Source organism: Barbus barbus (genome assembly GCF_936440315.1).
Source record: "Barbus barbus genome assembly, chromosome: 40".
In the NCBI taxonomy this organism is placed as follows: domain Eukaryota; kingdom Metazoa; phylum Chordata; class Actinopteri; order Cypriniformes; family Cyprinidae; genus Barbus; species Barbus barbus.
The window spans coordinates 7,411,760-7,438,905 of record NC_136718.1 but is presented as its reverse complement, the minus strand read 5'-3'; the positions used below and the strand labels follow the sequence as shown (position 1 = coordinate 7,438,905).

At 38.7% G+C, this 27,146-nt stretch overlaps 2 protein-coding genes across 5 annotated transcripts in view; both read right to left on the bottom strand.

Moving 5' to 3' along the window:
* Positions 1-206: 206 nt before the first annotated feature.
* Positions 207-4,318, bottom strand: LOC306859801 (leiomodin-3-like). Its single transcript, XM_079401072.1, has 4 exons — positions 4,018-4,318; positions 3,194-3,465; positions 1,395-2,885; positions 207-619 (listed from the first exon to the last, which is right to left on the bottom strand). Exons 1-4 carry the CDS (start codon positions 4,196-4,198, stop codon positions 572-574), a joined length of 1,992 nt encoding a protein of 663 aa, XP_079257198.1. The 5' UTR covers positions 4,199-4,318; the 3' UTR covers positions 207-571.
* A 2,724-nt stretch (positions 4,319-7,042) lies between these two features.
* The window catches only part of LOC306859995 (zinc finger and BTB domain-containing protein 46-like), a 75,915-nt gene continuing 55,811 nt past the window's right edge, over positions 7,043-27,146 (bottom strand). Inside the window, exons 4-8 of one of the 4 annotated variants that reach the window (XM_079401490.1) lie at positions 20,226-20,455; positions 18,663-18,705; positions 18,415-18,537; positions 13,238-13,413; positions 7,931-10,022 (exon numbers count right to left, since the gene is read on the bottom strand). In XM_079401490.1, coding sequence (XP_079257616.1) covers positions 9,591-10,022; positions 13,238-13,413; positions 18,415-18,537; positions 18,663-18,705; positions 20,226-20,455 — 1,004 coding nt within the window. In that variant the 3' untranslated portion in view covers positions 7,931-9,590. Of the gene's footprint in view, positions 10,023-13,237; positions 13,414-15,929; positions 18,538-18,662; positions 18,706-20,225; positions 20,456-27,146 lie in introns of those variants that run through there. The other 3 variants (XM_079401487.1, XM_079401489.1, XM_079401488.1) reach the window with 3 other exon arrangements.

The window sequence follows — 27,146 nt, the reverse complement described above, 5'->3', positions numbered from 1 at the left end:
TAGCTTCTTATCTGTAGCTTTGGTTAGAATGACGGTATACTTATTTTTTGTTTAATGCATATGCAAATTAATTTCAGAGCAAACATTAATTGGTTGACCCCTGTGTTGGAAGAATAATTCTCAACTGTGCTTAAAATTACTGGGAAAAAGAGTGTCTGCATGAATTATGCTATTGTCTTAATTCTGTTTTTCTAGAAACTGTTATTAAGAAAAGGTCCAGAGTGACATATGTTTATTGACACTATAAATACATGAACACAAATTCAGACACAAAATAATACATTTTAATGTGCACTGTGTGTAGCCATTCACAGACATTCACACCATTTATTGAAGTGGTTTATATGAATAGATGTGCTTATTCTTATATAACTGTTCACTTGTCCAAGGGAGTGCAGCTCCCCTCCATTCCCAACCCCCTGGGTCAAATGATTTGAGTACACTCTACTCTCGCCATTAGTTGAGGAGCACCATGGAATTGTTTGGCCACATGAACTGCACTCTCTCCATGACCTTTCTGATGCTGGCCCTGTCCCTCTGTGCAGTCTCTCTGTGAAGTCACGTGTGTGACTCAGAAGAGACTGGTTTCACTTGACTCCAGGATTTTTGGAAGAGGTACCTGTGGATGTGAAACAGAAGTAGAAATGATATCAAAACCGGTACTTCCTTCTTGGACTCATTGGATCATTGACAGCTTTTCTGTTTGCTTTACAGAAATCCAAGTCAATAACATAATGACACATACGGTCACTTAGAAAAGTCTTCAACAAACTGCACAATATCAGCCTATATATCATAAATGTGTGCAAGGTCCATAAAAGTATGAAAACCACTGATGGCAGATGGACTATTCTGACGGTGCTTTTCATACTTTTATGGACCTTGACTGTGCAATTTACTACGCAGTCAATGGGACAGTCACAAGCCTCCCGCTTTTCATCCAAAATATCTTCAATTGTGTTCCAAAGACAAACAAAGCTTTTACGGGTTTGGAACGACATGGGGGTAAGTGATTAGTGACTAAATTTTCATTTTGGGGTGGAGTATTCCTTTAAGACCCACTGTTCGGCAAATTTGATCTCTAACCTGTTTCAGCACACCTGACCTGTTATTTTTCTCAAGTGATACTGAAGACCTTGATTAACTGGTTCAGGTGTGTTTGATAGGGTTGTAGCTAAACTCTGCAGAACAGTGGGTCCCCAGGTGCAGGGGTGAAGACCCATGGCCGACATAGTTCATGGTAATGTAAGTTTAATGTACATTTTATTGTTTGAGTTTTAATTACTTTTAATGACCCCAACAACATTTCCAGTTGTCCCTCCCCAACAATGACCCACACTCAAGCTGAGATCAGCTAATTAATTGCTAATTCGAGAAACTTCAACATTACATACCGCTTTGAGATAGGCCACGTTGCTCTGTCGAATCTCACTGAGCAGCTCATCCCGAGGTGTTAGCTCCACTTTAGGTGGTTGTCGCCTTCGAGGAACCGGCTTTAGAGTCTTTATCATATCTTTTAGGTTGGCTCTCTCATCTGCAGGTCCTTCTCTTGCTGTGCCTCTTTGTTTAGGAGCACTCCTTAGCTGAATATTAGCTCTTCCCTCTTTCCTTTCATCCCTTAAGTTTAATTCCAGAAGCGGATCCCTTCGTTTCGGAGTCTTTTTCAGATGTACTTCTTCTAAGAGGTTTCCTTTGTCTGAACTAGGAGGATGCTGTTGTGGGGCAAGATTTTGAGTCTTGCGGCGCTGATGAGGAGGACTTGGTTGTGGTGAAGGTTCTGGAGAACTTTCAGGAGTCTCCTCAGCTCCATTATGAGAACCCTGTAATAGGGACAATGGTATGTATCCTCCTAGCATTTCCAGCATGCCAGGGGGCAAGTTCAGGGAGTCCTCGTACATCTCCATGACCTTCCTCTGCTCTTTGATCTGCTGGAGCTTCTGCTCCTCGTTTCTCTGCTGCCGCTGACGATCCAGATTCCTGGTGAGGAGATTGGTGACCACCATCCTAGGCCCCGCGACTTCAAAGTGGTAGCCCATCTTCAGAAGTGTGTTGTTAGCCTTGAGGAGACGAGACACTTCCATTTCTGCATGGTGTCCTAGCATGTGCCTTTGGTTGTGGAAGCGGAGCTCAGTGAGTGTCTCATTGAACTGTAGACAACGTATTATTGCAACAATCCCTTTTCCTGTGATGAAATTGGATTCAATATTTAGTGTGGTGATGCTTCTGTTGTCTCTGAGCATATTAGCCAGAGCGAATGCCACATTTTCATCTGCACCAGTGTTTGCGATGCTGAAGGTCTTAACGTGTCTGTTCTTCTTGAGCGCGTTGACATAATCAAGGAGCATTTCTTTGGGAATGTTTTCAATGTTGTTGAGATTGACATCTGTGACAGAGGGGTTGTTGTTGCGGATCTTAACCAAAGTGGTCTCCAAATTGGTTTCATTCCCAGAAGGTCTTGCAGTCTTTTTAACTAAAGCACTTCCACCTAGTGCAAGTTTTGGGATCTTCAGCTTGGATATGACCCTTTCCTCTTTCTCAGGAACCCAGTTCTCATATGATGAGAGAGCAGGTTCAGACTGGGTGGAATCTGCTTCCGTCTCCTCATTCACTTTAGATTCTGTCTCATTAAGTTCTGCTTCAACATTTGTATCTGCAAACTCTGGAGGTGGCTGTAAACCATCTTCTGAGGTCACTACAGGGCCAGAGGCATCAGGTTCTATCTTGACAGGCTGGTCTTCCTCAACCTCCATTATCACTTCTTCAATTACTTCATCAACAACAACATCTCCCTCTCCTCCTTCAGCTTCCTCTACGATCTCCTCATAGACATATTCCACCTCTTCAACTTTATCTTCTTTTTTTGCTTCAAGCTCCTCTTGGGCTTTCTTTTGATGATGACAAATGGACAAAGGGGTCAAGTCTGAAGTGCTGAACAACTTTTAAAGACTACGAGTTACGAAACATTTAATCTTCAACAACTTGCTCAAAGCCTAAAAATAGAATGTCCCGTTTTAAATGCTGCATGACAGCGCAGTTGCTGTTTCAAGGCATTTGTTGTTGTAGTGTTATTGGCTTCCTAGTTGCAGCAGTTATAAATAGTCAAAATTGGTGATTAATAATCAGAGCTCCAAGCACAGTTTATGAGTCATGTAATACTCTGAATGTAAATAATGCAGATAATAACTATAGTTACCTGACTGGGTAATAGAGTTGTGGGAACTCTCTCCTCCTCCAGCATACGGTTGGACTCTTTCTCCCAGTACAGATATTCCACCAGCGATCTGTGATCAAATGATCCAGTGGGTGTTTTGTCAGTTTGGTCTTTCTGTCTCATTCCCACTGGCACTCTCTCGTCAGGAGCGATGTCGTCCATCTCACTCTGGAGCTGCTTGAGCTCCTCTGCTGAGAGGCCTGCCAGAATCTCATCCTCATCGATCTCCTCTTCTGACTGGGGCTCGCTGCAATCTGAAATGAAAAAAAAAAAGGTTATAAAAAAGTATCATATTTTTCTTCATAGGTAAACTATTTATCATTATGTGACTACATTGTGCTAAACAAATGAAAGTTGAATATCAAGGACAAGTGGCTTCTTATGAATGCTGTTAAATAGCTGAGTCATTTCTGTGCCACTGGTATCACCAAAACAGGTTTCCTGAACACCCCCTGCCTGATATTATTTAGATAAACAAGGGAATGAATAAATACTCAAACTGGACAAATAAGTATTACGTTAGAAATCATGTTGTACTGAAGGTCAGGACAGCTGTTATGTTCAGTGCAACAACATGACTGCGAGAATGATACTTCTTAAATATGTTTAACAGTTCCATCGCTTAAAACTACAGTATGATACGACCACCAGTTTTAGTAACGGTCTTCTGGGAGCTAGTTAGAGATGGAGTAGGCTGAGTGTTAAACTCATTTTCTTCCAGCACCTCAGAGCTTTTTACAAAGATTGCCTATGTTCTCAGGATTAATGGTAACAAACAATTTAATAAATGCGAAAGAATGCAATACCTTGGACTGTCGTCGCTTGAGAAGCGTCTCTCTGTATCATTCCCACCGGCACTCTCTCGTCAGGAGCGATGTCGTCCATCTCACTCTGGAGCTGTTTGAGCTCCTCCGCCGAGAGGCCTGCCAGAATCTCATCCTCATCGATTTCTTCTGCGTATGACTCCTGATCAGTGTGCTTAGACATGTCCACTTTTGTGTTTTCAAGAACTCTACAGCCACTGGTTTCAAAGTGCTGTGCGTGTCACTCAGCTCCGGGCGGGCAGCAGAACTCAAGGCCTTACCCCACATGTACGATCTAAAATAACCTCCATTCAACAGAGAGGGTGGTATTTATGGAACAAGTGGGGTGATACGGACATAGACTTTTTTCAGCAGCTTGAGTCAGCTGGTCCGTCCCCTGCATTTCAACATGACAGACTTGAGAGAGAGAGCTTGGTGGAGAAAAACAGCAGCAGGTGGACATGCCAGTCAAGTGACCCCAGTGGCTCAGACCCCAACAACTTCACTTACAAATATTTTATCTGTCTGGAATTACAAGATGACCACAAGAAAAGAGAACCCCAACTGGGTGGTTCCATGGCAAGTAAAACAGACCTGTCCCACATGCTTAATAGCTAGTGCCGTCAGTGCTAGAAATATAGTGATTTGAAACCGCTCTTACCCCTAATCCTCCACAGTTCTATGAGGACAGAAATAAAATCTGTCTGATGTTGAACACAACAGGCGGGGAAGCTGGGCAGTCAGGAAAAGCAGGCTGATGTAGGATGGAAATACTCCACAAACATTAGTGCTGTTTAGTGTCGGAGGGAAATTTGTAAGCAAGTGTAGTTTGTCTGAAATGTTTGGAAGGCTAAAATGTGTTTCATATTGAGAGAGAAAATGTGAAAATAAAAATAACTGAGTTGTCTATCACCTCAAGATATATCACATATCACAGTATCCACTAACTCTGTGATATTAAACCAGCAGAATAAACCACTTTATAGTCTTACATATTGATCCCCTGACACTGTTGGGGAGTAACTAGTTACATGTAATGGTGTTACGTAATTTAATTACAGAATAAATGTGACCGTTACAGCTACTAAAAAATATGTAAATTGCAGTTACTTATGAAAATGTTAACGGCTGAGTAATATTAATTTGTTGCTTTTACTGTTTTAGATGTGCGCTATGCCTCCTGCCATTTAAAGGCCTATTCTGATGCTTTTGATTGGTTGTCTTGTTTGAATTTGCAGCACACCACTTCTACAAATTAAAGCGTTAGGCTACAACTTGTCTCAGAGTTAATTGACTGATTAACAGTTGAAAACATTTGCTAGAAATTTCGAAAAATAATAAAATAAATTGATCAGTTAAATTGCAGTTTGTGCGCTACTTGTGTCGTCTAGCGGAACTATAAAATAAAACATGCTTTTAAACAACCTTTGCAAATGCCCCTTTTATGCATCACGCCTCCCCCAACTCAAGCATCACAAATACAGCTCTTAAGGGTCTATTATTGTTTGCTATCAGGATGTGAAGAGACATTCAACCTCAATTCAATTTTTTAATGCCATATTGCATATGAAATGGATTAATTTCACTTTCTGACTGGTGAGATATTTACTTAAGATTTGCTTAAATTATGGCTATATATATGCGTATGAAGTCATATCATACCGATTCATTGAGTCATCAAAGAATATATTTCTCAAAATGGGACCATCAATCCCATAACTTTAGATTGTTATATTCTACTTTGTCTTAAGTCAAATGTGAGAATTCAAATCTGGAACTATATTTACATTTGATTAGCTGCAATAATACTAAATTATTTATTTCTGCACACAAATATAATTATAAGCTGATATATCTTCACTGTTATTTTTACAATCACAAAATCAGGAGTAATCTCACGAAAAATAAATCTAATGGCATAATTTATCAATCTCTAAAGAAACAAGCAACATAATTATTAAATTAAATAATATTCTGGTTTATAATGATGCTTATGTGTATGAAAGTATAGTGTCTGCATTGGTCCATATTGTTTCATTTGTGTGTTGAGAAGATGTTTATTGGTAGGTTGCAGCAAATAGCTTTGGTTTAACAGAACTGAACAAAACTTGAATAAAAAAGCAAGAAATGCTATATTGTGCACCAAAATTGGCTGAATGTACATCTCTGACATCTTAAAATATAAAATGGCATGTATGGGCAAAACCTACATGTGCATGCACTCACAAACACTTTGAAAATTAACCACACACTGGGTCACTTAAGGTAAACTTGTAGGTCAAGTACATAGAGGCAAATATGTTTTAATAATTATCTGTAGAAATTACCTGATGAGATGACTGAGAAGTATCAACAAGTACATTTAAAAATAGACCAATCATGGCATCTAACCCATATTAGCCCCTTTCACACATACAGACTTCACTGGTAAATTACCGGTAATTTACCGTAAAACGATCATGTGCCATTTTTAAATCCGTTCTGGCAAATTACCAGTAAGGGAAGTTGTAACATTAGTAAATCGCCAGAATTCTGCTCTGTGTGAATGCAGAATGAGATTACCGGTATGCACATGTACAAGTTCAGAACGCAATAACGTAAGACATCTATTCTGGGCCAATCCAGAGCCGTTGAAATTAAATATTCAATACCTCTGGGCCAATCATAACTTTCTGACGCAGATGACACATTTAGTCTGCACTGTGTAGTTTGGTTTGAAGTAATCTTCTATGATGAACATGAACAAAAACACTGCCCACGTATACCCCCTCATGTTTACAAACATAACCCTGGTATGTGATTAATTTCTGATTAATGATGTCACAGAATTTACCTGTATTTTGAAATGGATTTGTGAATGGTGCTTTACCAGAAAAAAGAGGGAACGGCGTGTGAACAGTGCATTTTTGAATTTACTGGTAAAGTCATTCTGGTAATTTTACGACAATTTACTGGTATTACTGTGTGAAAGGGGCCATTTACTTGCATAAATTAATTGGATTCAAATTATGCCATCCAGTTTGTTTTTAAATTCCAACAGATTTTATTTCAATTAAAGGTAAAGAACACAATAAATTAAACAAACAGGAAAAAAGCTAAATGTCCAATCATTTGGAGGGATTTGGATAGCAATTGTGCCTGGCACTTGGGCCAATGACATTTGAGGTCTAAAGCTTGTACAACTTCTCATTGCAAAGCATACATTTCCCATAATTCCACATGACAGTGGCCAGTCTTCTTAATTCAGATGCAGAGGGATGGCATACAGTAGAGCACATCCAAAACTTGAGCACGTTTCCAAGGGCAACAGAATTAAAGCTGCGATTCTTCTTTAAAATGTACTTTCAAGTGGCCCTTCATAACATAACACCATAATCTGTGCTTTTTCAAAGAACAGGGAAAAAAATTAAATCAACCAAGCAATTCACTGTTTGATCAAAGCTTTGCACCTGTACACCAAATCGAAACAAAAGCACTAAATGTATACAAAGTATACCAGATTATTATTTTTTGGTATAATATTCATTACTTAGTGTACGTTAGTAATATAGAAGCGTGTGCTGTATATACCTTTCTGTCAACACTTAGTAAGTTAAGCTCTCAGAAGGTTCATCCTCCGAAAACAAAATAGAATAATAAGGAAAAAAAAAGTTCTCAAATATCACTCAGAAATGCATGGAACTGGCACAATATAATTACTTCTGAAAGCCACATGGCTTGCTGTCCATAGAAAGGCAAGATTGGAAAGTGTTACACTGTTTTTCAAGAAAGGAAATATAAAAATTAAACAGATAATAAAGCTTAGCCTCCAGCACTTAATAATAATAACAATAATTATAATCATAATAACAATAAGAATTACAACAATATCAACAGTAACCATAATAATTCAAATTTGTTAATCATAAGTAAAGCATAATAAAGCGTTTTATTCCCATTGTCAAAGATTCTGGCACAGATTGTTAAAACAATGAGTAAAAAGACATTCATGAACCCAGTCCTTCACACACACACACACACACACACACAGTCAGACAGAATGGTAAGGATGTGTAAAAAGACTAGACAATCTCTTCCTCAAACACACACAAACTAAATAAATAACCATTTAAACCCAATAAATGAACAGCAATTTCACTTTACAGCACACGTCAGTCCCCATGGTCTCATTACAAAGAGTTTTTGTGTTTCGTCATCTTAAATGGACTGACAACAAAAGAAAGCTGTGGTTCACTGATTAAGAAATTGATGCATATTTCTGAATATTCCAGAAGTTAGAGCAATAAATATTTAGTGGGAAGGCATGATATCTCCCTGTCACATCACACGGCTTTAAGATTTCAGAGGCAGACTCAGTACAGTACAATGGCAAGGCTGCGAGGAAACGTGAAATACGCCAAACGTAAAAAGAGGGACGAGAGGAGAGAGTCTGAAACCGCTTCGGTAAAGGCTTTTGAATGACGTTAGTTTGAGTTAAACACCCCCCACAAACCAAACCTACAAAATACACACATTTGCATACAGGTTTTTTTTTTTTTTTTTTAATAGAAACGCACCACACTGGAAACCCTCTGTATAAAACCATACCCATCCCTGACTGTGTCCACTATGGAATGCAAATAATGAGGAAATATTACAGTGGAGCACAAGTAATATTTCCATAAATCTACTCGTATACTCTCTCTCCTCCAGTCTCTCTGCTTTGCCATTGCTGAAGACTAGTTTTCTCTCCCATAATAGAGAGAATAAAGATTGTTGAGAACTAGAAAGATTCGTTTCTGCATAGTGTTCACCCATCTTCCCCTTTACCGTTCTTTGTCGAGAACACAAAATCAACATCTCACTTATATGTATCTATATACATGATTTGCCCCCTTGATATAAATGTTCAGGAATGAAAATTGCAACGAAATAAAACATTACAAGGCATACATTATAATTAGCAAACCTAGCACAAATGTTCATATATAACAGTCATAAGGACATACTGTGTATCCTTAAAGGTAGGTGCGGTCACCATATTCATCTATGTAAATTGGAATAAAAATGTAAACCACAGAAACAGGGAATCGATAGGAATCTAGTCAACGTTTAAAGTGCAAGTCTGTTGCAGTTTCTCTTCGCAGAAAACAACAATGTGCCAAAAAAACTGGTGCAAGTCTTCTGACGTGAACTGCTGCGCAATAGATAAGCCAGTGCTCCCTTGTGGCAGCTGACCATATGGCAAGAGCACATCTTTCGTACACTTTCTTTGTCTGACCCATCAAAGCGTGGTACTGATTTGGACAATCTCTCGAGACAACACAATCTCTTTTTTCTGAAGAAATAGCAAACACATACACAGAAACCCGTTTGGTCCTCAAGGAAGAAAGGAGACAAACTGAAGCCTGGGTCAGAAGCACATGGAGTCGGGGCGAGAGGACTCTCCACTGTCTCTCCTTTGGCAGCCCTGTGGGCATCTCAAGGATCTCTCTGTATCCGGCTCCTTCCACATGCTGAGATCCGATTGCCCTGCCTAAAGCATATCTCCTTATAGGAACAGGTGGTCAACCTTGGACAAGGATCCAGGCATTGGACTAGGAGATCCAACTGAAGTCTTTCTCGCTTCCCGTCCTGGCTTCTCCTTCCAGAGCCGAGTCGCTTTCCTCTTTGCCATCGTCTATTGCTCTGTCGTCTCGTTGCGACATCCCTGAGCCACCCCGCCATTTCCCGCTCTCCTCTTCTCCTTCACCTTCACCTTCTCCCATCAGCTCCGCTTCCACCATCATCTCCTCTTCTCCATCGCCGTCGGCGGTGTCATCGGGGAAACGGTGGTCACCGGGATACAAGAGTTCCTCTTCTGGCGAGCCATCCTCGCCATTCTGGTCCAGCAGGGCAGCCATGCCTCGACCCGAGCAGTCTGCGCAGACACCGTGACGCCGAGAGCCGTGCTTGATGCCCACGCTGGCAGCCGACATGAAGACACGGCTGCATACTTTACACACGTACTTCTTGTCCTTGCTGTGCACCTGAGAAAGAGTGACAATGCCTTGTTAAGAGACAGCACTTAATTTCTTTTCGAAAATGTTCTGTGGCATTCATTGTACCACTATGTAAGGCTTAGAGTGACCCTGTTTACTCCCGGAATTAAGACTCAATCTGTGGCTGGTTGCATGCAAGTTAGTCATCTCATTTATTCTTCAACACTGATCATTACTAAAGGGGCTTTCGCACCAGAGGAACCTTTTCATAGGTCCTAGTACTATTGGCGGAAGTACCCGCTTTTGGCATGTTCACACCTCAGGAACTAGGAATGGTTTTAGTTCTAGGAACTCTGTTTGGGGAAACTGAGCTTCTTCTTCAGAGTTGGGCTGTCGAATAAAAATTTGAATTTCGAATATTTGTCGAATTTAAAATAAAAATTCACATTCGAATGCAAAAACGTTGCAATTTTAGGCGTTCGTTAGGCAGCCTTATCAGTGGCACACAAGATATGATGATGAGCTTGTTTATTCAAAATATTGCAGAAAAAGAGAACATCAATGCATAGAAGGTCTTGTTTATGGCAAACTGAAATCAAGCTGTTCACACAGAACGTATATTTATCGCAGTTCCTAAAGGGACATCTATCACAAGAGAGCTGCATGTTTAGAAAGCCTTGTAAAATTAATGTTCAACTTTTAAAAAACATGTCTCGAGACTTTATGGTGTTTTTTCCCCCATCTCATGTTTTTAAGTTAAAAAAAGTTCTCTTTGTGATTGGTTTTCAGTCCTTTGTATTAAACTATATATATATATATATGCATACGTGATGCTGTTTTGTTTCTAATTAAGTAACTTAATTATTTATATTTGGTTTATAAACATTATTTTAAACATTATGCACTTTTTTCAAAGATAGTCATGTTGTTTTATTGCTTTGAATAAATGTGCATTAGTAATATTTTGCTCAATGCACACTCTTGTGGCCTCAGGAGAGAAGCCAAAAGCTTTTCCCCCTTACTGAAATTATTCCATTTAAATTAAAATATGATTTGAATATTGATCATATTTAAGTAGAAAATTCTAATTTAGATTTTCAGCCATTTTGACAGCCCTACTTCAGAGTAGGGTCTAAAACATTTCTATAGGAACTATCAGTGACATAAGTGTGCACTGATTGGCCAAACACATACGAAACACACGCTACCTGGCATTTTTTAAATATAAAACTATTTACTCCGCGAACATGGAAAACAGTGATAACGCATTTACCTGTTGTTTGCCGCGTGTGTTCTTTTCTCAGCCTCCCTGATATGTAACACTGCAAGCTGAGGAAATTTTGTCATATTTTCATGCTCTTTCAATTGCATATATTTTGCGTTTATATTCCATCTCCGTTATCACGAAACTCACGAATGCTGCGAATAAAGACATTGCAGTCAGCCGCTTCAGAGTTCCTGCTGCCAGTGCGAATGCAACAAGGAAAATGGCCCAAGGGAGAAATTTGGTTCTCTAGGAACCACCATGCTGGCTAGATCCTAGAACTAAGTTCCTAGAACTATGTGGTGCATAAGCCCTGTAAGTCAGTTACATAGAAAGGTACATTAGTATCATTTGAATCAGAATTTAGCTTAGCTAACTGCTAGTTGCTCAGACTAGTTTCTTAAACCGTCTGAACATAGTGTCTGTGTTTATGCTATTTTGACGTCGGAAAACACTCAAATTATTTTTGCAAATGCATGCAACCACATCACATTTATATTGTATGTAATAATCAATCCTAACGCGTCCTGGAAAACATACAGTAAAGCATGCACTCAGTTTAAACAGGTACTTATACTGAGATTTTTGCTCAGCATATGTTGCAGCAACAGCAATATGATAAAAGACCCTAATGTTCAATAAATAGTTTGATTCATTAACAATAATTATTTTTGCCAAATAATACAGGTTACTCGTTGGGAATCACTGATATACAGTAATTCATTAGGCTATTTACAGTTGCCTAGCAACATAGCACCTTGCCACATTAATGCAGAACGTACATTTCATCTGCAATTTATCTGCACTTTATAATGTCTTTGAAATGGGCTTTTATGCTTTTGAAATACACTTTTATCCAAAGCGTCTTACATTGGATTAAAAGAATGCATTTTATCATCACAAGAATTCCTTTGGGAATCTAACCCAAGACCTCGAGATTGCTATAATGCCATGCTCTAGTGTGGTACGTTTTATTAGCATTACATGTATACATAAACTGTAAAAGCATCTCAAACAGAACTATGTATCTGCAGTCGCTGCTGGATTCACACGAGAAGAGAAGCATTCAGCCAATTACAGTCTCTTTTTGCAGACCTTTGAATTTTTCAGTACATTATAACGAAGCGGTGACAACATGTGGCAGTGTAGCCCATCGGGTGCGATCCATCATGGTGTGGATCATGAATTAAGCAATGTTTAGGTGTTAAACGTTTCGGTGCTAAGCAGAAGCAGCGCTGTCTGTTATCATGTCACACTATTACAGGCCCTTTGATATGCTCAAAACCAGAGCTAATTTCTGTGGCACGTCTCTTTGCCACACAGAGACCAAGAACATGCGCCAAAGCTTGTTTATGTGTGCTTCCCTTGAGAAGATACAGTAAATACAGGCTTTAAGAAAGAAAAAAGAAGAGATGTTAAAAAAACTGCTGGCAATAAGGGCAGAAAAACTGAGATAAGCGGGGTTTATGGGATATGGCAGAATGCTTATTTAATAGGGGCCCACTAGAGACTCGAATGTCTCCCACACAAACATCTTTACGAAAAGCACATATGCTGTATAGTCCTTAATAAAACCTGAAAAGAAATTTCAAACTATTGGCTTTAAAATTCAAACATTTTCACAAGATATTTATATTAAATATTACATCCAGATGTAATAATCGAAATTGCTTCCACAATGTTATGTTAGTCGCTCTTAAAGGGATAGTTCACTTCAAAATGAAAATTATGGCATTATCACCCTCAAGTTGTTCCAAACCTGTATGAGTTTCCTTCTGGTGAACACAAAAGATGATATTTTTAAGAATGTGGTTAACCAAGCAGTTGCCAGTAGCCAAGTCAATGGTAACAGGAAACTGTTTGGTTAACCACATTCCTCAAAATATCGCCTTTCGAACAACTTCAGGGTGAGTAAACAATGCTTTAAATGTTATTTTTGGGGGAACTATCCCTTTAATTGCTGGCACTCACTGCCGCCCCCTGTTAGTGCTGCACTCACCAGTGTGTGGCGTTTCATGTGCTCCCTCCGGGTGAACTTCTTCCCGCAGATCTCGCAGGGATACGGCCTCTCGCCCGTGTGTGAACGCATGTGTCTCTTCAAGATGCACTGGTGCATGGCGGAAAAACTGCAGTATGGGCACTTAAACTTCTTCCTGATCACTGTGAAGTCATTAACTGTGGATAGAGATGAAGAGATGTGAGGAGAGCTGATCAGAGTCTGAACACATGCAGGTTAAGCCACTGGAAGTATGAGAGTTAATATGTGAGAAGTGTTAAAGCCCTGCACATAGCATTAATGCCAAACCTACTTACCAAAGCACTGGGTTAACCTCTCTCTCTTTCTATTGGATAGAATGACTTTAATTAACAGCCACTATTGCTGCATTAACATAACGGGCTGATTCATGTTAACCCTAATTATTTTCATGGGTGGAGTCAGGGCTATTTTTATTTTAGGAGCATTCTTTAAAGCCGTAAGGGATGACCCACACAAGGACATTACATACAACAGGAATAATGTGTCCAAGTCAAATATGAACTCAAAACGAAAAGTAAGAAATAAGAACCTGAATTTGCTTAAAGAAAAAAATGCCCATTACAAGTACCAGTTTTTTAATACATTAAAAGTACTTTCTCGACAACTAAGCATTCATCCACCCCAAATTTCACACTACTGATGCACAAACAAATTTGGTGACAGGGTTGTGAAGTCTGCAGGTTTTCTGTGGAATAGGGTGACTTTTACACTGTTGCGACAACGGGTTGCAGGTTGTTTTTGAAGTCAGGGGCTTGAAGTGATCTTGAAATGTTATTTTTGGGGGAACTATCCCTTTAAGTGCTGGCACTCACTGCTGCCCCCTGTTGGTGCGGCACTCACCAGCAAACTAATTTTTGAAAAAAATGGTCAATATTTCGGTTGAACTGTTTTTTCTGTATGAACCAAAAATTGAATGTTGGCCTACAGTCGAGAAATGGAAAGTTTTTTTTTTTTTTTTTTCATTTTGTTTAGCAAGGGGAAAATTAGATTTTGGCTTGACATTAGGGCTGTGCAATTAATCGCATGCGATTGTAATGTAGCGTATCTCATCAGTAAAGCCGCCTGCGATTATGAACACGGTTTTTCGTAGCATGTCAGTAAACTCTGTGTATTAAATGCCGCTCCATCTGAAAGCAGGTGATGGAGATTTACTACTAATCACGAACCGGCTTTACTTACGAGATATGCATGACAATTGCATGTGATTAATTGCACAGCCCTACTTGACATCTCTTATTTTGTTTGTGGTTTACAAAAAGGTTTATGGCTTCAATACTTCATTCACACAAGGGCAGTGCTGAAACACCCCTTACATTTGATTGGTTAAAAGGCCCCGTCTTCTGTACTACATTAATTCATGCTGATAGTGAGGGTTGTTTATTGAATGGAATAATTGGATGATGGGATGAAACCTCATCTATAATACATTAATTCATAAAATCTGAAATGTTAAAAATGTAAAAACTGACATTATTTAATGTCAATTAATTAAAAACGATTATTTAGTGCTATTACTCAGCTATTTCATTAAATAATGTTAAAAAACGGAAACATATTATAAAGTACCAAAAATGTATTATTGTAATGCAAAAAAATAGTAACTATATATATATATATTGGTAAGTATTATGGTAGCTTTACCAGTACGCTAATATGTATGCTTTGTGATATTATATTGTATTACTGCACTGTACAAGAGTACAAATATTGCAATGAGAATCACCATTTGAGAATAATGGAAATTATAAACATAAAAAGAAAAACATCAAGACATTATTAATGAGCATATAATTAAATCCAAATATTTGTATTTTCCCTTATTAATAAAGGGAAAAAGTCACCTCTAAATTGTCGTATTATTATAAATGCTACTTTCACATCAGTTACTGTATTTCCTGTCCAATCCCTCCTATCCTTCACTGTGTCATCTAGTGGCAGACATTGAACTGACAAACTGCAAGAGGGATACTCTCCCTAACTCACCTGCCCTTAGCTACCAAAAGCAGCCCCAAAAGACAGTTTCCCTAGCAACCACAGCACCGAAACAGATTTTACTGCTCAAATTCAACAAAGAAAGATGAAAACCCACAATGCAGCATAGCATAGCTTCCTATTGTTTGCTGAACAATTGCTACACAAATTATCAACCCAAACTCTCAAAACCAAACAGCAATTCCACTACTTCTTGTTCTTGTTCAAATTTTTCCATCTTCTGTTAGTAAAAGATTCAGACAGAGGCATGTGCTTTGTGTTATTCATACTGTGATGACTGTAATCTCATTAGGCATTGGCTCAGCTAATAAACGGATGAGCACCATTTAGGTAAGAACGAACCTGAAGCCCATAGGTTTACCTAATAATCCATACATATGAAAGACCTGATGAGCATGTGCAGCTGAAATGGCCAAACCAACACATTTCACATTTACTACTTCAGAATCTGAACAGCTGCTGTACAGTTGACAATCTACACTTTTTAAAAAGCTGATGCTCAGATCTGATCTATGACAACAAGCTTAAATTTAAGGTAGCAAATAAACACCTTGTAACCATCCAAACAAAACTGTAGTACTACAAATGATTAGCTGGTGATTTTTTTCATAACAGGTTCTCAATTTATTTTTATGATTTTTAAAATGACCACAGTTTTCATGATGCTTTACGTCAAAATTTATTGTCTAAAAAATTACATCCAACCAGTTACACAATAGTACTGTTACAAAATACATCATTTACAGTAATCTGTGGTTTTAGTCTAAAGGATTTTTTTTTTCCATTTCGGTAATAAAAAATAGTGCAATTGAAAACAGTTGTGACTCAAAATTTCTGAGGTGTTTTTACACCCACAATTCAAACCTCTTCAGACAATATCAGAGTGCATCAGTCCTTTCGTTTCCTGAGGAGAAAGTGCTAAGACCTTGAAAACGTCAGTGCAAACCTCTCTCTCTTTCTTTGCATAGGTGATAAACAGAGATTCCTTTCACAATTCACCCCACATTCAGTGCAGCAACACACTTAACAGTTTGAAAGATAACTGTCATTCTTTCATTCTGTAACTTCGAAATTGTTCCAGGCAGACCAAGCAGATATTTTGTTTGACACAACAAAACTTTACATATGATACACAGATTGGATAGTCTAAAAGTGTTTGAGGCCTTCAAGATCTTTATAAAGACACCAGACAAACATCTTATTTTTAAAAAAACAAAAAAACAGCGAAAAGAAGAGACATTTTGCATACTTGGGTATAAGACTTGTGGGTAATTTTAGGTGGTTCTAGTGTGACAATCCACTTTTCTTTTTAAAAAATGAATGACACTCGAAAGTTGTGAAAACGCTGACTACTTCTGCTGCAGTGTGCACCGACAGACATGTGCTGACCAATCATAGAGATTCTTAGAGAGGTAAGTCGAGTTTCAGTAATCCATTCACTGTATTTTCACTCCATTTCAACCTCTTCCACACTCTCAAAATTGATGTAACACATCCCTTATCTGCCGAACGCTCCATCAGAGCTTCCTCTAGTGTGTAAGCACCCACTGATACACTAATGAACTTGTCATAACTGTATGATAAATATGTTGTGTGAAAATTGCAATTAACGCAACAACGTCTCCTCCAGGTATAACTACAAGTGTAGACTGCCTCGAAGATTTCCCAGAACTCTACTTGATACATTTGTGGTCTGACCACTCAATGACACTGCTAACTTTCAAGATTAAAAGAAAAGATTAATTCACTTTTGACACTTCCAGCTTCAACAATCACCCAAAAATGTGAACTCTATGAGATTTAACATTAAAACACAACTATAATTTAGATGCATCTCTGCTAGCAGGGGTCCAGAAACAATCCTCTTACTTTTACTGGCTGTTACGGTCAGGTTTGGAGGCTAGTGTGAGGTCACACAAGGACTGGTCAAAGTCTTTTCCACTCACATCTCCTTTATCAGTACGATTTAGGGTCAGCATGGGTGAGAGCCGAGAAGAGCTAATTACTGACATGATTCAATGCACTCTCTCTCTCTCTCTCTCACACACACACACACACACACACACATACATACATATGAAGACAACGTAGCTTGCTGAAAGATTTAGGACATTCCCTAATCTTCCTCATCCCTATAATCATCTTGTCACACTCAAGTGCAGAATACAAGAGAGAGATTCTCCTGCAGAGGGCAGGATTGTGCACAGGTTTAACAGCTGAATTCACTACTCGTGAGTTACAGAGACCCCTGCGCCTGAGTCCATCTAGGCATAATAAGATTATTTTGCTGGTAAAGAGAGGGGTGCGAAGCTACCCAGAATGAAAAAGCATTGGCATCCAATGCACCGAGATATCTATGTTCTCCAGTCTTCAGTAAAACCTTGAATAATCCTGCGTGGTACACAAAACAGACAGCTCTATATGCGACAAGAGCAATTACATAAAATGTCTTTATTTTGCATAGCATTTGTGCTTCAGCAGCCATATGCAGTCGTCATAAAAAACCTGACGATTTAGGTATTTGAAGAACATATAAATCTGATGAACAGTAATAAAAAGTGTAGAAATGTCAACAGTGCTGTGGCCAAAAGTTGGGGAAGGCCTGATTTGGGATGACCTGAAGTTTGTATCACATTCCCTTTGTAATCAAGTAATAAATGTTGCTGGTTTGGAGAATCAGTCGTCTATACGGATATGGTCATCTTCCTTTAAGCCGTGGAGGTTCCACAGCTGCTCTGTGGGCGAGATTCCTGACTGACAGCAGACCTTGCCATGGGTAGCCAGGTTTTTCTGCGTGCTGAATGTTCGGGAGCAAGCGGGACACGTGTAGATGCGCTCGCTGGAATGCACGGATGACAGGTGGCGGTTCAGGTCCGTTCGGTCGCGGAAGTGCTTGAGGCAGTACATGCACTGCATCAGCTTCCGTTTGAGGTGGATGGTCTTCTCATGGCGGTCTGCGTTGGACTTGAGGGTGAAGCTGGCAGGACACTGCGAGCAATGGTAGCGCGCTGGCGGAGGGTTGAGCGGAGACGGGGCCACTAGGGGGCGATGGTGGTCGAGGCAGTCCAGCGAAAGGGCCATGAGCGAGAGTGTGTGGCTGTATTCGTGCTGTCTCAGTTGAAGCAGGCTGCTAAACAGTTGCTTACACAGAGAGCAGGCGAGCTCCTGCCGCCAGCCCGGCCCTCCGCCCTGCACCTCCGCCACACACACTCCATGCTTCTCCTCCACCATCTGATCTTCCTCTACAGGAACCTGGACATGCTCCAGCCCTGAGAGGGTGAGGGAGAGGGAGGGAGAGAGAGGTGATAACTAACGCCAGGATATCGGCTTATGTATGTGAAAAATAACAGGCAGTCATGTGGTGGGCCATCGGCGTCACAGACGCCACGCGTACCTGCATTGTTATTTGGACTATTGTCTTCTTCTTGCATTTCCTCCTGTAAGAATACACACACATGCACATCAACACTTGTGTACTTCTGAGCACAGGTCTGTATTGAGGTGTGTACTCCTGAGGCATGCAAGTTCATAAGGTAAAACACACAAACATACACACTAGAAACAGAAGAGATAGACGGGACCCTTGAAGAAAAAAGAAAAGCAAAGAAACAGTTTGCTGCAAAACAGTTGAAGCAACAAAACCTGAGACACAAAAGATAGCATGCAAAAAAGTTGACATGGTCTTTAATGCAAAAAATAAATAGATAGAATTTAAACAGAAATAATATATATAATTAATTAGTTTTTAATTTGTATTTTTTGCTAATTAATGGTAAAACATTCTTTTCAATATACTTTCTATCTTTAATTATACATATATATTATAATTCTAAAATTTAACCTCTAAATAATGTAAGTCTTTGCTAGTAGGGTAAGAAAAATCTAAATTCTCTCACTCTTGAGCAGTTTTGCTTTTGCGTATATATTCATATCTATGGAGTAAATTTATAGATTTTTAAAAATGTTATATATATAAAACCAGTAGGGTAAGAACATTTTAATTCAAGGTATATTCTCTTAAAAGTTGGGCAAAGTCAATATATCTTATTTTACTGACGTTTACATATTTGCTTAAAGTTTTATTGGTTTGTCTATTATTTGTATTCATTCAGCTTGGGTTTCTCAAAAGCATATCCAACAGGTGGAGACAAGAGGATATTAAGTATTGTCCATGAGGAGAGGTGTGTATTTGTTTGGGAGGTGGAGGGTTGCAGATCTGATTGTGTTTTTTTTTTTCACCCGTGCTCTGAGATGCGTTCAGCATGTACGTGTATAGGTGTGCCCCATCCCCCTCGTTCTCGGTCCGCCCTCTCTTGCGTAAGAGTGACACATTATGGTTTAAGCAAACAGATGGCTTGTCCACAGAGATGGTACAACTTCTTGGGGGGGAGGTCCTGCGAAACCAAATGCCACCTCACACGGGGAGAATGCAATTTCCTGCTCTCACTCAAGAAAACAAAAACCGACCCTGCCCCTCTGCATTGTCCATCACTATTGATCTCTACCGCCACCTGGATCCCCCTCTTATCAGAAAATCCTTGGCTGCGGAAGTCGCCATTATATTTATCAGAATGACAAATGCACAGGGTGCACAGAGGATGATAGACATTCTGTACTTTTTTTAAAAACTTATTTTGGGGGAAAATTGGCAGAATTCTGTGGAATATGTTAAAATGTGTTATGGATGATTTGATTGGTTCTGGTCAGGTGTGAATTTTGTGACTATCAAGTGATTCAATCCCTGCACACAGGCCTTTATTTTTCTCACAGAAAGGAAGAAAAAGCAGAAACATGAATTAACAGAAAAAGAGAACATGCAGGAACAGAGCAGGCAATGCAAAAAAAAAAAGCAACAAATCATCCACAATAATCCGATAGATTCTTAAAGAGGAGCTATATATCAAGAGACACACAAAGCTGAAGGATAAGTGGCCTATTGGGTGTTTGTTGGACTTACCTCAGTGGGTGAGGCCTTCAGGGCCCGTTCCGCATAGAGCTTGTCTGGGGGGCCCCCAGACTGTGGCATACCAAGGGCCCCTGGGGGCCGTGGCACGGATGGCGGAGGCAGCAGTAGAAGAGGAAGAGGAGGAAGAGTAGATGGAGGAGAAGATGTAGATGCCCCGTGTTTGCTACCAAACAGGGCCCCTGGATGGTGGGAGCTGCTGCTGCCATTGGAGCAACGAGGCCCTGAGGAGCACAGGAAATGAGTCTCACCCACCTACTCTCAGACCAGCGGCCATCTTCCACACAGCAGCAGAGAGATAGGAGGAGGAGGAGGAAGAGGAGGAGGAGGGGAAGGGGGCAAGGGGCACACACAGCCTTCATTTAGAACCAGAGAAGGAGAGGAGGGAAGAGATGAAAAGACCGGAGTGGGGTTAGGGCTTGGCCTCTCGCTGTTTTTTTGGTCCTCTCCATCCACCCACGTGCACACGCAAGGGATAGCTGCATGTGTGTGTGTGTGTGTGCAAGTGAGAGATAAAGAAATGGGAAAGAAGAGGCTTTTAAATGATGGCGGACGTTCTCTTTATTTTAAAAAAACATGTCAGGCTACTTGCCAGAATCTGTGCAAAAGTTCAAACTGGATATACACAAAATATTCCATAATCATGCTACATGACAGAAACCAAGATTAGCAGAGGCAAAGGTTTAGAGAAAGGTGAAATATTTACACCAATTATAGAACATAGAGGGACAAATGTGACATTTTGAGGAATGATTTGTCTTTACTATTTAGAAACACGTAGCTTTGATGTATAAAAATCAGGACTGTCAATTTAATGTGTTATTTCAATGTGATTATTTAGAAAAAAATAATCATGCTTTATGACCTCTATGTAATTCTGCAGTAAGGATTTTTTTCTTAGCAAGTTGCACCTCAAGATGCATTTTCAAAGCTTTTCAAACTACTTATCTTGACACTGCATTCTAAGAAATGGTGCCCATGCCTTAAGATATGACGCAATAGATAGAGATGTTGGTCTGCATTAGCGTACGGTAACATTAGTGACATTTTTCTGGGGAAAAAACTGTCAATAGTGTAGCAATGTATGAATCACATTTCAGACAGTAGTCACTGTGAAAACAAGCAGTTTTCTGTCTCAACTCGGCAAACCAACATGAGCAGCTGAACCAAATTCGATTTGTTTTTTTTTTTTTAATCTTTCGTCTTCACACGAAATTCCTGAAAGCATGACTGGATTTCACCTCCAAAAATTCCCCAACAACAGTAAATGTGACTGCATCTTTAGACTTCTAAATTCAATTCAATGATTCACTTGTCTGCCACAATGTCTTCTTTTACATTTAACGTTTGCAATTTAATAACAAACATATTTAATTTTTCAGACGTATGCTAGACCTCTACTATATTCAAGGTCATCTGAATAGACGGTATATGTGAGACTGAGCTTCTTTCAAGCCACTGTGTTTCTGAATGTTCATCTTGTCTTTTTTTGGACTCCTGTTGTTGGGAATATGCTGGAGTTGCTGGTTAAGCGCTAAGTGGACAGATGCACATGCTACAGTAATGCACAACCACGAACAGATTCCTGGAATTCTTCTCTCCTACACATCCACTCCCATCTAGCACACATCACCCTCTCATTTCTCCTTCCTTTTGTCTGCAATGTTTAAATGTAGCCGTGCTGCAAACTCCCCTACATCAATTAACAATAATTGAAACTGAATGTATGGTTCACATCAAACCATCAGCCCACTGTCATTCTCTCATTTCTAAAATTCCCAACTAAAGTGCACTTGGGTATTTTGATGGCGGTTGCAAAACTTTTCAGGAAATTCTTCAGGGGGTAAGTGAAAACAATATAGTGCAGGTTTGATAGGATCTGGGACGGGCATTTGACCTAATGGCCACCAACCGTGGTCCATTACAATAGAAATTTAAAGACTGATCACAGGTCAGGGTTTGAGAACAAGCCTTTGTTTCAGACTTTGGCGTAAAGATGAACTAACTTTCACATCTCTCCTATTAATTATCTAAATAAAGTAACATGTCCTACGGTTGTTTTCCCAATCTAATGGAATCTACAGGGAGAAAATGCTCATCTGAATGTAGAAACAATGAGTAGCTGGGAGGATACGGGAAATCATGTCATGTTATACTTTTTTGAAAAAGTAACTCAGATACTTTCTTGTAAATTAAAAAGTAATGCGTTACTTTACTAGTTACTTGAAAAAAATAATATTATTATGTAATGCTTTACCCCCAACACTGGAAACTACCACATGGTATCTGGCCAACTGAGGTTAACCACCAGTTGCCGTGTCATAGGGTGTCTTTTTCATGGGAAACGGTACAAACTTTTGTATGTTACATTCCCATGATGATACCTGACAGCTAGCAATATTTTTGAGTGGTTTGGAAGACACATTCTTCTTAGACCAATTTGTTGTGTGAACTGCTTTCGAAATCACATGCTCTCTAAGTAGGTAGTTCATTTGAAAAAGTAATAACTCTGTTCTATGTAGTATGAATGTGCATAGTATGAATTTAATCTGGACGTACTACATACACCATGTTGTCATTGTCATGTGACCTACATGCATCCTCCATACAAATCCTCTCCCGTGGCCTCATGTGATAGTTAAGTATCGTACTTCAGAATGTTGTCGAAATAGTAGGTCACCTGGGTACTTTTTGCAGACTATTTTATGAATACTGTGACATAATACTCTTTTAATGTATTGTTTTTCACCTTATATAGAAGGGAAGTATTTGGATATTTGGATACATCCCATGTTGTAGCATGGGCAGAGCATTCACGAAACTGTCTAGAACCCAGAAGTGTAATGACCTGTGAATTCTGCAAAAAAAAAGAGAAAAAAGGAAGCAGACAAATAGCTCGAACTGCAGTCTTGTTTTACCTTCATTAGTGAAGCGTTTACACCCAACCAGGAAGGCACATGCTCAGGTCCAATTTAATGAGATTTCATCCCAAAAATAACCAAAAATTCAGCTCACTTTTCCTGGCAGATTGCCAACAGATGCACAATTATGAGCACATTCATTTGAATTCCACTTTAGAAAGCAATTGAATTTACTTGGTTCTAACTAATATCCAAATTGCACTCCAGCGTGTCCCATCAACAGTAATTTAAACTGAATTTGCTCTGGTTCATGTCAATACTTCAGAAATGTTTTATCAAGAGTGTTAATCTAAGCTTGGGCTGAGTTTGTGTTTATCCAATATCATTTTTTTTTAAGAATTGTAGTGCCGTGGAAGTACTGTTTAAAATTAATAATAATAATAATAAATAACAATATTAGATTGATTAATTAATTAATTAAAGCAATGGTATTTAGTCAAGTAATGATGTTTTGTGGTACGCTTTACAATCCCTTAACACAGGACTGAATGTGCTTACATACATTTCTCATCATGCATACATTTAATTTATTCATTTATTTTTAATTGTATTTATTTTTGGCACATGCAAATATCTAGAAAAAAAAAGGTGAGTTGCAAGAGCAATATTTACAAAGAAAAACAATGTAAATGAAAGCAACAATTGAAAAATTGTGAATAAATTTCTAAATATCTTGATAAAATCTGTATATCAACTGATAAAGGATAAGAGATAAAGAAATACTACAACAAAAAGTATTGTAAATATATGTGAGCATGTACTACAAGTCAAAAGTTTGGACACACCAACTCTTTTCCACATTAAAGAATAACAGTTATCAATCTATGAAATAACACAAATGGAAATATGGGAAATATGTATCGACAAAAAAAAACAATTTTTTTTACTATAATTTATAAAAATCATAAGTAAAATAAAATGAGATGTTGCGTCTGTGTTCTTTAATTTGCACGTTGTCAGTAAATCACCTGCAGAAATTTCCACGCACATCAGCGCTGCTTCAGAATTGCGCTCTCGCACTAATTCGCCCTGTTTAGTAAAATTGGACCTAAGCATTTTTGTAAGGCAAATTCAGACAAGTATGTCCAAACTTTTAACTTAATTTAACTTGTAACTTGTGTTCTTGCATCTACAAATATGATAAAAAAGTCAAATTCAGTGTTACAGAATACAGTATTCATACTGTATATGTATATTCATAATCATAAACTGATTTTGCTATCTATATATGTGACACTAGACACAAAACCAGTCTTAAGTGTCAATTTTTAAAAATTGAGATTTATTCATCATCAAAAGCTGAATAAATAAGCTTTCCATTGATGTATGGTTTGTTAGGATCGGACGATATTTGGCCGAGATACAACTATTTGAAAATCTGTAATCTGAGGGTGCAAAAAAATAAAATGTTGAGAAAATCGCCTTTAAAGTTGTCCAAATGAAGTTATCAGCAATGCATAATACTAATCAAAAATTAAGTTTTGATGCATTTATGGTAAGAAATTTACAAAATATCTTCATGGAACATGATCTTTACTTAATATCCTAATGATTTTTGGCATTAAAAAAAATTGATAATTTTGACCCATACAATCTATTTTTGGCTATTGCTACAAATATACCCCAGAGATTTAAGACTGGTTTTGTGGTCCAGGGTCACATATTATATGCATACCAGCCCATGTGCAGGATTGTACAACTTCTGTATTGTATTATATTATTAGAGGTTTGTTATTGCATTATTGTTGATAACTGTGTATCATTTGATATTCACACTATGGTTTGGAATACACATCAAGTATGTACTGTAGATGGTTCTTTGGAACAACTCACTGATTCCTAGTAAGTGCAAATTTGTATAACCGTACACATGAAACCACACTCACACTCACTCACACACACACACACACACACACACACACACACACACACACACTCACTTCCCCTGAGACTCCGGCAGTGGCGTTGAAGAGGACAGGTTGTCAGCCTGCTGTCAGTGTGTATAGATCAGTAGAGAAGACAGACACACACCTAAAGCAAATCACACCACCAAACCTGACCCAGGATCAGCCAATAACACACTATCTGGGTTAATCACAGCAGCCTGCAGGACGCAAGGGGACCCGCCGTGACCCGCTCAGCTCGATCAAATCAATTCCTTTCCCAGAGACTTCAACAAATCTACTTTGAAGTTTGGGAGAGAAGGGTGACTAGTGATCCGTCAGAGCGGCACGGTGCGGTTCAACGAGCGCTGTTTGTTTTAGAGGGGCGCAGAACCCCAAACTATCATCGGTTGATCGGTTACATATTAACGAGAGCCTGTGTGGTGTGTGTGTGTGTGTGTGTGCACTGACTTCAAAAAGTCTTTTATGTTTGAGATGTTAAGAAAATGGATTTTCATCTCTCCAATAAAATCAACATGAAATCGGTTTACATTTTTAATATACTGCTCTTCACCCAAAATTGAAAATGTCTTATTATTTACATTCTTTAATGTAATTTCAAACCAATGGAGTTTCAAGCTTCATAAGGGATGTAAAGCACCATAAACTTGATCCATACAACTTGTGCATTTTATCAAAGACTCTAGAAATACAAAGACAGTTCACTCCTATACTTATGAATGGAAGAAAGTGCAATGCGCAATATGGCAGAATAGTCCCGCCTTTTAATGAAAGAACCAATCGTTGATTGGTAAAATCATTGCATCACTGCAGCGGCTGTTAGAAGCTCCGGTTCCCATAGAAACCTGGGGCTAGACCAGCAGCTGGCTGGTCTAGCCTGAAAAATAAGCTTTTTAAATGCTATTTGAGCATAAGAAACAACATTCATGGAGCAGTTCATTTCAGATTTTATTGCTGATTTGAAATATGTAATTTAATCACAAGTTCAGCGAGCCGTTTTTGAGATTTCAGGATTCCCCCATTCATTTAGATGGGACTTGGTCTTGTCTGAGCTACAAGGAGGCGTTGCAAATATGGCAGCCGAGTGAACGGACTTTCCTTGAAAGGGACTTTGACTTTATTCAAAATCTGAAACTTTGCGTTAGCTCAGAGTGACCAAATTTGGTTTTGAACTAAAAAATCTATATAATTAAAGGGATAGTTCACCCATAAATGAAAATTATAGTTATTTTTGTTTTCTTTATTCTCGTAGCGTCATAAAATTATGGTTGAACCACTGATGTCACATGGACTATTTTAATGATGTCATTACTATGTTTCTGGGCCTTGAACGTTGCTGTCTATGCAGGGGTTTGGAACGACATGAGGATGAGTAATTGATGACAGAATTTACATATTTGGGTGAACTATCCTCAGATAACTGATTCTGAGAGATCTGACTCAAAAAAATTACTTGTTCATGAATCAAGCATTGCTAATTTTCTCATGAATGCACCAAGATTAGCTAAAATAGATGTCAAGATGTTTAGAGAAAACTACAAAACGTTGTTTCTCACACGACGCAACCAAATGACTTCAGAAGATTTGGAATATATACAAACACTCAATGTGGTTCGTATGAACCATTTTTATTGTGCTCTGAATAATGTCGGTTTGGTTTACCTTTTTTTTCTTCCATTTACTGAATGGTTAGTAAAAAATTATGTCATAATATTCCTTTTTAAACTATTTGTGAGTCATTTATCAAAGTTATTCCAAAGAAAAATGTTTATCTCTGTAAACTTTTCTCTGAAACAACTTTAATTTTTAGCTGATGTCACCAAGACCTCTTAACTGACAAACCCTCCCATTTAAAGTCCACTTTTTACAATCCAATCAATTCGCAAAGGATAAAATCTTTGAGCATCCTGTATTACTCTGAAATATGTCATGTCACAATGGGTAAAATGGGTTGCGAATGGTGTTTCATGTTGACTTCAAGTCGGAAGTAAAGATCACAGGAATATTCTGGCAGTGCTGGTGCAAGGCAGGATTCGTACATTAGCAAGATGATCAGATTAATGCTCCTCTACGTCGTCTTTTAGCTGGAG